We start from the raw sequence: 14,124 nt of genomic DNA on the forward strand, positions 1-14,124 counted from the left end.
TTAATATTACTAGGGAAGATAGGAAGAAAGTAAATATTAACTGTACACATATTATCCCGCTTAATCCTCCCCACAGCCTTTAAGATCAGAAGCACTCATTGATTGTACTAGTCTGTGCCTCCTTAGATACCTATCACACAATTAAATATGAGGACACAGTATGTGTAAAATGCTTTAGAAGTACAGAGGAGGAAGCAGTTTTAATCCTATCTGGGGAGTGGGAGTGTTAGTAAAGCCTGCAGAGACTTGATGTCTGAGCTAGTACTTGAAATGTGAACAGGAATTTACCAGATAGAAGGGGGTGGCACATTCTTAGCAATGGGAGGATCCTGTGACCTCTCAGGAATGAGTCATGTGTATATTTAATAAATACACAAGCAAACAATTTATGAAGGTTTAGGGCTGTGAAGGAACATTGACCTCAATGTTCAGGTGACATCGGGGGTTCAGGGAGTGTGAGGCCTTCTTAGGCAGCTTTGGCTTGAGGAGGGGAAGAAGCAGCTAGCAAAACATGTAGAGACCAGATGAGGAAGGAATCAGACTTTGTCCTGTAATAGACACAGTGACAAGACAGTGGGGTTCAGACCGATTTTGACTAGGTTTGCATTTTACATGGGTCATATGCTCAGCTGGCATGGAGGACTGTCTGGAGAGGGGGAAATATGAAAGTAGAAAGACTCTTTCTGTGTCGTTAGGGAAAAAAAAAGACATGAGCCAAATTAGACCAATGGCAGGAGGGACAGAAAGGAGGGGCGGATGGGAAAGATACTCATGAAATGAAGTGCATTTATTAAACAATTGGACCTAATGATTGGAAAGAGAGGAGAGGGTGTAAAATGACTCAGCTTTCTCCCTCTCCCTTTAACCTCTTGTCTAGTTACTGAGCGCAGCTCTTTAAGTGTCTTTTGTGTGCACCCTTTTCTCCTTCCTATCGTCACCACCCTAGTCCAATTCAGGAGTCCTAGCCACCAATGAAATTATTTCCCCTCTCTCACATTCTTTTCCGCCCCCCCCCATGATCTTTTAAAAATACAACTCTAATCATGTCTCTGTCTTGTTTAAAATAATTAATGATTTCAACTTCCTCCTCAGTAAAGACCAAAATCCCTACCAAGGCTCCCCTAACTTGGCCTGGCTTCCCCCTGGAGCTGCACTTGTCGACCCCTCTAGCATTTATTTGCACTTCTTCCTCCCCACCCCCACTGCCTTTTCACCAGGCTAAGTTCTACTCACCCTTCCAGGGCAGCTTAAAAGTTTTCTGTCTGTTTCTGAGGTCTCTGAGGCCTGGAGCCATGCCTTTGTTAGACGCTCCCCTAGTACCTGTCCCCTCCTTCACAGGGCACTTCATCTATATTGGGGTTCTTCCAGTTACCAGTTATATGGCCTTTTTCACAAGTCATCTGTGCCTTTGCTCACTCTTCTATAAATGGAAATCATAATAGTGCCTATTTTACAGAGTTGTTGAGAGGAATAAATGAGATGCCATGTAAAGCACTTAGCATAGTGCTGGCACACAATAACTGCTCAGTAAATATTCCCTTTCCTACTAAACGATAAACTTCCAGCGAAGTAAAGATGGTATTCCTCTCATTTACTGCTATATTCGCTAGCATTCGCAGCTCCAGTAGCCATCTGAGTGAGCAGAAGTGAGTTCAGTAGGACGGTGGTAGCCGTGAGGGTTGGAGACATTGCCTGCCCGCCTACTCCTCCCTCCACCCAAGGCACTACCACACCCCTCCTGTTCCACTCAAGCCCCTTTCCTGTTGCACAAGCCCGGTGAGAAGAAGGCACAGAAAAGGTGAGGTTGGGGGGGGGGGGTCGTGTAGGTACGTTCTTAACCCCCTTTCTTCCCAAAATACGGTTCTCTGGTGAGGGAGGCATCCCGGGGCTGCACCTGTTAAGGGATAAGCGTGAAAACTGATGCCAAAAAGCATGGGTTTGATTCCCGGCTCTGCCACTTATTGGAGGCGAGATCTGGGCTTGGTTATTTAATCTCCTGCTTCTCTGAGTCTCACTCGCCGGGCTGCTCTGCGGTGCCAGCAAGGTAATGGCTGTAAAAGGGCCTTGTGCCTCTCCCAACGCGCCGTCGGAGGACGCGTGAGCATCGGGCGGAGAAGGGCGGTCACCTGAGCCCGCTCCCCCCACCCCCGCCGTCCCCGCCGCCAGAGCAGCCGCCTCGCGCCGGGAGCCGCTAATGGGATTTATGCTAATGACGAGGACGCGGGTGACCGCCCGAGCGCGCCGCGCCCCGCCGCCCCCGCGCCCCACCTCTCCAGGGCCGGGCCGCCTGCCCAGAAGTAGCGACAGAGGAATTGTCACCGTGGGTCCCTGAGCGGTGGGAAGAGGCATGGCGCGGCGAGGGGAGACCCGCTCCCCGACTGCGGTCCGTCTAGTCACACCCCGGTGTTCGTCTTCTTCCTCCCTGCCCGCCTCGGCTTCTGCCTCCCCGTCCCTTCTCCTCTGATCTCCATCTCTAGAGGGTCTCTCTCCCTACCTCCCTTCGACAGTTGTCCTCCCTATCAATTAAACCGAAATGTGAGCACTTTTGCGTTCCAGGCCGTGCGCTAAGCACGGGGGTGGGGGTGCGGTGGGGTACAAAATGCGCCGTCTGCAGAGGTGGGGACCGTGTTCTGGGGTTCTGGGAGAGCCAGCCCCCCTTCTGGATGCGGATCACGAAAGTCTGCCCGGAAGAAGAGGCATTTGAGCTGAGCTTTGAAGTTTGGATAGGATCCCAACGAGGAAGGGAGTAGGAAGTGAAGGGCTCCGGAAGTTTTCGGAGAAAACGGAGAAGTTAGTTGATCCAGTGTGGCGGAAGTGCAAGGATCCTGATTGGTGAGTAGGGGTAAAACTGGATAGAATTTTGACTTCACAGTGTGAGGGACCTTGAATACCGTGCCAAGTAAGTTCAGTTTCAACCTCCAGGCGCTAGTGAGTCATTGAAGGTTTCTGAGCAAATGACAGGACTGCTTTTTTTTTTTTTTTAAGATTTTATTTATTTATTTATTTGAGAACAAGAGAGCTGGTGAGTGGGGGAGGGGCAGAGGGAAAAGCAGACTCTCCACGGAGCGGGGAGCCCCACCAATCCCGGGACCTTGAGATCGTGACCTGAGCTGAAGTTAGAGCTTAACCTTAACTGACTGAGCCACCAGGGCGCCCCGTCAGCCTTATTTCTTCCAATTTCTCTAAAAGAAGGAGCAAAGTATAGTGGTTAAATGGGTGAGCTTGGGGTTATACTGGCCCTGGTTCAAAGTCATCACTTACACCTGTGTGATAGGCAACTTCTCTGTGCCTCTATTTCCCTGCCTATTAAATGGGGATGAGAATGATAGTGTGAGGGGCTGTTGGGAGGATTCAGTGAAACAGTGTTTGTGAAACTCTCAGCACATTGTGGGGCACAGAGTTAATGCTTCATAAGTATAAGTTACTATTTTGTGTCTCCCTGTCCTCCTCTCTGCTTCTTTCAGTCTCTTGTCTTTCTTTTTTTTTTTTTTTAATTTTATTTATTTATTTATTTATTTATTTTGGAGAGAGAGAAAATTTTTTATGATTTTATTTATTTATTTGACAGAGAGAGCTCACAAGTAGGCGGCAGCGGGGGGGCAAAGCAGGCTCCCCACTGAGCAGACAGCTCTATTTGGGGTTCCATCCCAGGACCTTGGGATCATGACCTGAACCAAAGGCAGAGGCTTTAACCCACTGAGCCACCCAGGCACCCCTCTTCTTTTTTTTAAAACAATTTTTAAAATATTTTATTTATTTATTAGAGAGAGAGAGAGAACACACAGGAGGGAAAGGGAAAAGCAAACTCCCTGCTGAGCAGGGATCCCAGGGAGCCCAAAGATGCAGGACTCTATCCTAGGATCCTGGGATCATGACCTGAGTGGAGGGGCAGATGCTTAACTGACTGAGTCACCCAGGGACCCTTGTCTCTTTCTTCTTATGTCCCTTCTCCCTCTCATCAAACAAAAACAAATCTTCCCCAATACGTGTTTCCCCATTTCATGCCTAGGAATCACCCTCTCAAAATGAATAAAGAGTCAAACTAAATCAGACTATAATTAACCAAGGCCCGTTCAGAAATACCAGGACCTTTCCCAAGCACCCAGGAGCCTTGCTTAAGGGAGGGTTGTAGTTATTGTACTGAACTCAACTCACCCAGATTCCAGTGTCTTTAAAAAAGAGAGACCACAGCTCATTTAACCCTACTTTGACCCATCTCTGACAACATGCCTGACCTTCAGGAGGTCTGCTCTACTGGTTGTTGTCAGATGTTGGTGTGCATTAGAATCCCTTCCAGAGTACTGTTAAACCACAGATTGCTTGATGGGGCACCTGGGTGGCTTAGTCATTAAGCGTCTGCCTTTGGCTCAGGTCATGATCCCAGGGTCCTGGGATCCAGCCTTGCATGGGCTCCCTCTCCTACTCCCCCTGCTTGTCCCTCTCTTGCTGTGTCTCTCTTTGTCAAATAAATAAAAATCTTACACACACACACAAACACACACACACACAGATTGCTGAGTTCTACCATTAGGTTTTTGGTTTGGTTTTGGGGGGGGGTTGCCCACTTTTAGAATTTATGATTCAGTGGGTCTTCAGCAGGACTTGAGAATTTGCATTTCTAACACATTTCCAGGTGATGCTTCTGCTCCTAGTCTGGGGACCACACTTTGAGAACCACTGCTCTCTAATAGCTATTCAATGAGAGAGGAAAATAGCTGGTTCTTTAAAAAGATCAGAGATTTATGTAAATCATAGCAAGTATGGTACAACACCCTCACTAGCTATGTGAATTTAAACAGATCTCTCCCCTTCTAGCTGGTTTCATCATCTGTGACATGAGAAGTGGTTTAAATCCTTGGTTCCCAAACTGTAGCAGCTGTAGAGTGATCACAGGAGTTTAGCTCCTGACCCCATGAATACTCTGAGGAACTGGTCTGTGTGTAAACTGTGTGCTTGCTGGGGAAGAATAAAATATACGTGAGTTTTAATGATGCAGTCCAAAATTCAGTCATTATGTATTTTTTCAACCAACACACATCCATATTTTTTTTAAAGATTTTATTTATTTACTTGACAGAGAGAGAGAGATCACAAGTAGGCAGAGGGGGGCGGGGAGGGGAACAGGCTTCCAGCTGAGCAGAGGTGATCCCAGGACCCTAAGATCATGACCCCAGCTGAAGGCAGAGGCTTAACCCACTGAGCCATCCAGGCACCCCAACCAACATACATCCAAAATACAGTTTGGATACCTGGCTGACTCAGACGGGACAACGGGCAACTCTTGATCTTGGGTCATGAGTTTGAGCCCCACGTTGGGCATAGAGATTACTTTAAAAAGGGGGGGGGGCTGGGTGGCTCAGTGGGTTAAAGCCTCTGCCTTCCATGGGGATGAGGGATGGGGATGAGGCGGGCTCTCTGCTCAGCAGGGAGCCCGCTTCCTCCTCGCCTACTTGCGATTTCTGTCTGTCAAATAAATAAATAAATAAATGTTTTTAAAAAGCTGTTAACGTGTCAGGATCATGAAAATTTTTTTTTTGAAATTAAAAAGGTTGGAAACCTCTAGGCTAAATATTCTCCGAAGGCCCTTTGACCTGCCATCCTACACAGCTAAACTGGTGAGTGGGCTCTAGACCACCAGGAGGCGCTGAAGCCCGGGACGATGCGGAAACTGAGACCCAAGGGCAGGAGGGCTGTTCCACTACTGTAGGGTGGGACCAAGATTCCAGTCCTGGGTCTATAGACCACATCAGAGACCTGTTACACATAGGCTCTGTAAGAAAGATGTATCTCTGGAGTTCAGAGAGATAAGGGACCCAGAGGGGACAGTGACCTGTGACCCAGGGCACTTAGCACGGTGCATACACCTGTGGTAGTGAGTGGTAATTCCCATCTGGTTGGACCTTGAGCTCCAGTCCCTAGCCTGCCGCATAGAACGGTCCTCATGTTCCTCCACTATCCTTGGGCAAGGGGAAGGGACTGAGAGGAGAAAAAGTACCAAACAAGGCACAGATGACCATCCTGAGTGGCCATCAGCTCGGGAATTTGGCACACGGCTTGGGAATGCAGGGAACTGGTAAAGACCTGTGGAGGCAGGGAAGCCTTTCTGAAGGTGGCGTTGAGGACAATCAGAGAGGAGCAGGAAGGTCAGTTCGGGCAGGGAGTTCTGTATAAAAAGGGAAATAATTATCGCTTGAGAATAGGAGGCAGCACCTCGCAGCAAGAGGGGAGGACAGGAGAGGCCAGCACCCTCCTCCACTCTCTCACCACACCCCCACCCCACCCCACCCCAGCCCTGCAGAACCCTGGGCAGAGCTCTGACCCAGCTCAGCCTCTCCAGTCAGAGATTTCTCCCTGGAAGGGCCAGAGGGAAGGGGGCTCCCACACACAAACCCCAGAGTCTGAGACTCATACTCAAACTGTCAGGATCCAGAAGACTTTCCAGCCCAGCCTGAAGGTATACACAGACACGTGCTCACGGTGATGGGACATAGAGACTTTACACCATCCTAGGACTGACTCTCTCGCTCTCTTTCTCTTTCTCTCTCCGGCTTGATCTTAGCAGAACAAATGAAGAAGGACCCAGGGACCCCAGCCCCCTTGGGCCAGAGCACTGGACCTTCACCCATTACTCCTTTACTCTTGCTCTAGCTGGGCCACCTCCTTTTCCTCCTTGACCAAGCTTCATTCATCTGCTGTTCCTCTCTTATGTATCCCAGCTGGCCCTAAGCAGTGAATTCCTTCCCACAACCACTCTGCCCTACATGGCTCCTCTTCCTCTGGGTACCACCCCAACCCCCAGTCTGCAAGTCTCCCAAGGCTTGTTCCTTTTGCCCTCTCACACCTCTGGCCCTTCCACGATACTTTTTGAGGTTTGCCAAGCCTGAGTGCTCATCTAAGCAGAGAAGACCAGAAGGAGAAGCAGAAACACAGGGGGCATTCATATTGGCAAGGCTTCTCTGGACAGCAGATGGACAGCAGGACAGGCGGGCAGGCTGGCTACTCTGGAGAGGTTGTGCCCACCCTGCCTCCCCCCATCTCAACAGGACCATCTCCCAAGCTTAGAATTTTGGCTCCAACACGCAAGCGTGTGTATACACAAACACACACACACACCACCATCACCACCACCACCACCACCACCAACAGCAGCAGCAGCAGCCTATCTGCTCTGCGGAAGTCAGCTTCCCTGGGGCCCCTAGGGCCTGTTTTCCCATTGCCCACCAAGCCTTTCCCACCTGCTTTCACAGGGGAACCCTCAGTCATGGGTACCCCCCAGACATCTCCCAGTTTTTGAGTCTTCCAGCTTTCTAGAGACAAGGCCATATCAAATCTGGGATCACTGCAGCTGCCCCATTTACAGCCGAGCCCCTGTATCTCCCTCCCACCTCAGCATATCCCTCCCGCCTCTGTGAAGCCTTCAAGGCTGGGAGGGAGGTCAGAATGGAGCCCATCTTGGCAAAATGAGAAAAGATTAGAGCAATACATTTGCTGTCAATGGCAATAAGGCTGCCTGAACAGGGGAAGAGGAATATTTGATTTCGGGCTCTCCAGGGGTCTTGGCGGAGGAACACTGGCAGCCTGCAGCCTCAGGCCTGATGGAGTGGGGAGGGCTGGTCCCAGCCCCAGCCAACTGGGGACCCCGGAGTCCCAGCCCTCCCATCTCCATATCGACCCTATCCTCTGCAGTCACCCGCAGGGTTGCGGCTCCCTCCTCCTGCCCCTCCCATCATTTCTCCCTTCCCACTGCCAAACTTGTGCTTCCCCTTGTGCTTCCCCGAAGCAGATTTTCCTACCCAGTGCAGGGTGATGGAGCAGAAAGAACCCTGCTCTAGGGGCTGGAGAGGAGGCCTGGGTTCTAACCCCCGTGCTGCGTCTGCGGACTTCAGGCAAGTCACTGGGCATCTCTGAGCCTGGGGCAGTGTGGGGTTGGGGGACCACAAGGCATTTGACATCCTGAGGTTAGCTCAAGCCATTCACCACATCAGTGGTCTTGGGTCACCGTCACTTAACCTCTCTGAGCTCCCAGTTGTTCATCTGTAAAGTAAGGATGAAGCAAATAATAAGGCCTATCTATGTCCTAGGGCGGTGGTGAGAGTCAACAAAGCCTCGGGCTAAGAAAACTGTAAACAAGTGTGGCATATTGTCTCCTTGTGGGAATTTCTGGTGTGTTCCTTGGCTGAGGATGGGCCTGAGATTCATCCAGAAGCTCTAGAGAGTTCCTTCCAGCCCTAGGATGTGGCTCTGGACCCCACCCTCCCAGAGGGCAGAGGGAGTAGTTTCTCTGGAAAGGAGAGATGAGATTTTGGGGGGATGGGTATCAAACAGGCCTGAACTGAGGAGAAGTTGACTCTCCTGGGCCAATCCTGAAAGACATTCTGGAGGGGAAGGGTTTAGAAGCAGCTGGTCAAGAGTGTCTCTTTCCGACCTCCTACCCTCATGTTTATAGGCTAACTGCCCCCTGGAGTTGTGCAGTGGGTGCATATGAGGCAACTTCTGCCCAGCTTTCCTGCAAATGGACAGGGTACTAGGCAGGAGAGGGCGCAGGGAGTCTAGGGAATGGAAGTAATAGTCATTTCCAGGCTGCCTGGAAACATCTGCAGTGTTTTTCATGTCTCTACATCAGCCTGAGAAAGGGGTGTCACCAACATGAGGTTGGATAACATGCCCATTTTTATATGCTGGAAGGAACTGTGACTCAGGGGGGCTGGACAGCATCACCCCATGCTGCCTCTGATTGGAGAAAAAGGTCTGAAGCTTCAGCCCCAGGCTTGGTTCCTTTGGCGGAGCTGAGAACCTGGGCAGAGCTTTAAGAGGATGGCACTGCTTAACCAACGGAGCACAGAGACTGCTTTGGAAAGTTTAGACAAATGCATTGTACCTTCATCAGCTGCTTTTCTGATTCCAACTTCATTTCCCACTGCCCCCCCTGCATGGTCCTCCCCCGCCCCACCCCGGCCAGATCTCACTTTATTTTCCACCTGACACATCGGACTGATTCATATCTTTCCCTCCCCCATTGCCTATGCAGATTTCACCCATCTTTTGAGGCCTCCGTGAAGGCTTGCCTACCATGCAAAGTAGCAATAAGGATAGACTTCCTTGACTTACTGTTCATTTTTTATTTTTTATTTTTTTTTTAAAGATTTTATTTATTTATTTGACAGAGAGAGATCACAAGTAGGCAGAGAGGCAGGCAGAGAGAGAGAGGAGGAAGCAGGCTCCCTGCCAAGCAGAGAGCCCGATGCGGGGCTTGATCCCAGGACCTTGAGATCATGACCTGAGCCAAAGGCAGCAGCTTAACCCACTGAGCCACCCAGGCGCCCTGTTCATTTTTTATTAACGTGTCCTGATCCTACAAGAGAGTCCTCGACTCATTCTCTGAGGGCCCAGACTGTGGTCTTATCTCCTCCCTCTTTGTAATTTTGGGGCTTTGCATAGAGTCTGGTACGTATTGGGTGTTAGGAAAACATTTACCGCTGGAGGTGATGATTGTGGGGCTGGTGCGCATGAAAGAATCCAGAGTGGAATTTAAAGTCGAGGTGAGTGAGGGGGGCACTTGGATGGTGCCATCAATTAGATGTCTACCTTCGGTTCAGGTCCTGATCCCAGGGTCCTGGGATTGAGCCCTGTGTCCAGTTTCCTGCTCAGTGCAGTCTGCTTCTCCCTCTCCCTCTGCTACTCCCCCTGTGTGTGCTCTCTCTCTCTCTCTGCGTCAAATAAATAAATAAAATCTTAAAAAAAAAAAAAAAAGTAGATCTGGGGATGGTGGTGACCTTGCTGATAGCTGTAATGGCAGGTAGGCCGGCGAGTTGAGCACAGTGGTGTTGGTAGGGATGGTGGCGACTTCAATGATATGAGTGTGAAGATGGCAGTGGTGATGGCAGTGGTGATGGCGACGGTGGTGATGGTGATGGTGGTGGTGATGGAGGCCCTATTAATTACCTATGGCTGCATAGCAAATTACGCCCAAAACTTAATGCTTTAAAACAACACACATATATTATCTCATAGTTTATACAGGTCAGGAGTCTGGGCATGATTTAGATGAGTGCCTTGGGCTCCCTTTCTCTTAAGACGGCACCCAAGGTGTTGGCAGGGGCTACAATCTCATGTGCAGTCTCCACCAGAGGAGAATCTGCTTCCAAGCTCACGCTCATGGCTTTTGGCAGGATTCTGTTCCTCTTGGGCTTGGGGACCTTGCTGGGTGTTGGCCCGAGGCCTCCGTCAGTTCTTTGTCACCGCAGAGTAGCTGGCAACATGGCGGCTGACTTTCCTCAGTGCAAGGGAGAGAGTACCCAGGCCAGAAGCTACGGTCCCGTCGTAACCCAATCTTCACGTAACATCCCATCACCTCTGCTGTGTTCTATTCACTAGAAATGAGTCATTAAATATGGCCCACACTTTTTTTTTTTTAAGATTTTATTTATTTATTTGACAGACAGAGATCACAAGTAGGCAGAGAGGCAGACAGGGGGTGGGGGAAGCAGGCTTCCCACAGAGCAGAGAGCCCGATGTGGGGCTTGATCCCAGGACCCTGAGACGATGACCTGAGCTGAAGGCAGAGGCTTAATACACTGAGCCACCCAGGTGCCCCCAATATGGCCCATACTTTTAAAAAAATTATTGCATATAGACACACACTGTTACATTAGTTTCAGGTGTATAACACACAGTGATTCAACTTCTCTATATGTGTGTTGTGCTCACCACAGTGTAACTGCCATCTGTCACCATACAACACAATTACAGTGCTGCTGACTCTATTCCCTATGCTGTGCCTTTTATTCCCAAGACTTGGTCACTCCATAACCGGAAGCCTGTATCTCCTACTCCCCATTTTGCCCACCACGCCCCCACCCATGCCTCTGGCACCCATCACTTTGTTGTCTGTATTTATAGGTCTGATTCTGCATTTATTTTGTTTATTCATTTAGTGTTTCAGATTCCATGTATGAGTGAAATCATACAGTATCTTAGTCTGACTTATTTCACTTAGCATAATACCCTCTACATCCATCCATGTTGTAACAAATGGCATATCTCATCCTTTTTTAAGGCTGCATAATATTCTTTAAACACACACACACGCACACACACACACACCTTCTTTATCTATTTGTCTCTTGATGGCCACTTTGGTTGCTTCCAAATTTGGCTATTGTAAATAATGCTGCAGTAAATACAGCATGCGTATTATCTTTTCAAATTAGTGTTTTTGTTCTCTTTGGGTGAGTACCCAGTAGTGCAATTACTGGATCATGGAGTAGTTCTATTTTTAACTTTGTGAGGAACCTCCATACTGTTTTCCACAGTGGCTGCACCAGCTGGTGTTCCCACCAACAGTGCACAGGGGTTCCTCTTCCTCCACATCCTCGCCAAAACTAACACAGCCCATACTTGAGGGGCTAGGATTACACAAGGGCACAAATACGGGAAGGGAGTGGCCAGTGGGAGTCACCTTAAAGGCTGCCTTCTACAATGGCAATAATGATAATAATGATGATGGTGGAGGAGAAAAGATGGAGAGTGTGACTGCATCAGGGGTGATGGTAGCGTATCAGAGAGTGAAAGTGTTAGTGTCCACATGAGAATGGAAAAGTGGATCCTCTGAACTAGATCTGGGCTAGAGCCAGAGATTCAAGACGCACTCTCCTCCACTGCACTCCACCCCATCCCGGTCTGGGTCCATATCCATTCCCCTAGAGTCCTCCCTCCCCATTGCTTTCTTTGCCAATCACCCCCACCCTAAGCTGATGTTCTCTTTTAGGCAATTAAAGAGCTAAGTAATGGCCAAATGGAGAGAAATTACCACCAGCAATCAAAAGAAGGAAGAGAAGAGAATGGTCAGAGGCCTAGGGGAGACAGAGAGGTACTGCTGGTTTGGGGGCTGGGCTAGAGTTCTCACAAGTTGGACAAAGCCATCCACCTGATTCTATACTGAGTCCCCATGTCCTTGGTCTCCGGATCCACATTCCCGTAGGACAAAGCCCACCACCACCATCACTTTATCTTCCCTCTCTCAATTCTTCACATAGGCTTTAGTCTAGAGCTTTGCTAAGCTCAGGGTAGCTCATTCTCTCCAGTCCCCCTGCCTCTAGCTCCTTCCTCTAATCTCTCCCCACTTCTGACTACCTGCTATTTCTTAAAATCCCCCCGATATTACCTCTGCTCTTTGATAAGCACAGAAGAAGCTCATCTTTTCTGATGTTTCATCCCTTCCATGACTATCACTAAGTCCCCTAATCCTACCCCAATGCCAAGGTTTTTAGGTCTGGTAAGCCAAAATAAAGCCTATTATCTGGAGAAGTCTCTTTAAGCAGCCAGGTGATATTGGGTATCAGGGACCCAAGTCCTCTTGCTGTAGAAGCATCAGGTTGAGTGACAGGGGTAAACTATATTCAATTGGGAGTAAGGAGACCAGGATTCTAATCCCAGATTTGTCACTCACTAACCATGTCACTTCTGCTCAATGTCCTCATCTGTTTAATGGTGGTAGTTGAATGTGGAAGATAGACCAAATGACCTCTACCCGGCCAGTTCTGAACTTCTCTGAGTCCCATGAGAATAGTAGAGGTTGAGTGGAGGATGATGGCTAGGCTAGAAAGGCCAAGGGCCATGTGGCTGACCGAAGAGTGGCTGTTTGCAAAGGATAGTTAAACCTAGTCATAGTGGGGGGCCTTTGCTCTGTGCACCATCGGGCTCCAAGGCCACTCCAACCTTCCTTTCCCGCATCTGCCCAGGCCCACCACTCCCAGGTACATGACCTTAGAATTGCCAGCTCCCCTCTGGCCCTCATCAGCCTGTCCAGACAGTCCCCATCTGCCACTTCTGTCTCTAAGATATCACTCACCTCTTTTGTTTCCTTTCTTCCTCCCAACACACCCATATTTTCCCCCACCCTGGTTCAGACCTTAGCCTCTTCTCGCCTGGGCCTCCAGATGACACACCTGACTGTCCTGATACCCTGCCCCGCCCCACCCGCTTCTTCTGCTGCACAACACCTCTCTCTCCTGGTTCTTCTCTTTGACTGATCTTCTTAGTTCCCTTTCTCTTCTAGCCTCCTTTCCTGCCGCCTGTCCTGCTGCATGCCCCTTAAATTTGAGTGAACTCCCTAACGCTTTGTCCCAGGCCATCTCATAATGGTAACATGATAACAAAAGCGAAAACAACTTGGATTTAGTGGTTCTTATGCGCCACAAAGGACCTTCACATGTATTTTTATTTGATTCTCTGAGATAAACTATTCTCTTCCATTCAACAGAAGTCAATTTTGCCTTCATGGATTCTCTGAAAACTCTCCTTTCCTTTTTATTTCCATTGCCACTGCTTTAATTCAAGCCTTCAATGCCTCGTCTTAGACCCTTGCTTCCGCGCCCGAGCTCACAATAGTGTGGGTCTTAGCGGCAGAGGAGAAGGGAAGGATGTAGTTCCCGTTAACCAACTGACCAAGGGCTTTGGACTTAGCTGAGCCACACCGGGCCCCACTCAGAACACAGTGGGCTGTACTGTAAAGATAAGACACTCAGAAGTAGAGTCATTCTGGGGAAAAGATTAGGGTCACACACAAAAATTCAGCATCTGTGATTGGTCCAAGCATAAAGAGGACAGTTCCTGATGGAATAAGTGAAGGGCTGCATAATGAAATCCAGGAGAACCTCTCTGGAAACCCCACCCCGTCAGGACCCTGTGTCTGGTCCCAGATGAACTCCAGGCAAACCAATTTGCAAAGCCCATTGAGCAGCCCTCAGCCTGCTGGACTCTCTAGGTTAAGTCAGGACAATGCCACCCTAGGAAGAAAAGAGAATAAGAATGAAGAAAACAACATTAGAAATATTGAACAAAGAAATTTAAATTCATGATACTGTTTTTGTAGTGGGCTTTGGGGGGGCACAACCACTGTAATATTGTGGGTTTTTTTTTAGGGTTTTTATTTATTTTTGAGAGAGAGAGACAGAGAGAGCTCGAGGTGGAGGGGGGAGGGGAAGAGGGAGAAGCAGACTTGCTGCTGAGCTGGGAGCCTGTTGTGGGACTCAGGACTCAACCCCAGGACCCTGGGATCCCCACATGAGCCAAAGGCAGGTACTTAATTAACCGAGCCACTTCGGTGCCCAGCACTATTGTTTG

The 14,124-nt window shown here is 49.2% G+C and overlaps 1 protein-coding gene across 4 annotated transcripts in view; it reads left to right on the forward strand.

The window, feature by feature from the left end:
- Nucleotides 1–1,616: 1,616 nt before the first annotated feature.
- ASIC1 (acid sensing ion channel subunit 1) overlaps nucleotides 1,617–14,124 on the forward strand; it is a gene marked incomplete at its 5' end in the record, with an annotated part of 44,577 nt that continues 32,069 nt past the window's right edge. The window contains 2 exons of one of the 4 annotated variants that reach the window (XM_082741295.1): nucleotides 2,734–2,832; nucleotides 11,768–11,869. In XM_082741295.1, the coding sequence (XP_082597421.1) occupies nucleotides 11,787–11,869 (83 nt within the window). Of the gene's footprint in view, nucleotides 1,799–2,733; nucleotides 2,833–11,767; nucleotides 11,870–14,124 lie in introns of those variants that run through there. The other 3 variants (XM_082741296.1, XM_082741300.1, XM_082741299.1) reach the window with 3 other exon arrangements.

This window comes from Mustela nivalis (genome assembly GCF_964662115.1).
Source record: "Mustela nivalis genome assembly, chromosome: 7".
Classification (NCBI taxonomy): domain Eukaryota; kingdom Metazoa; phylum Chordata; class Mammalia; order Carnivora; family Mustelidae; genus Mustela; species Mustela nivalis.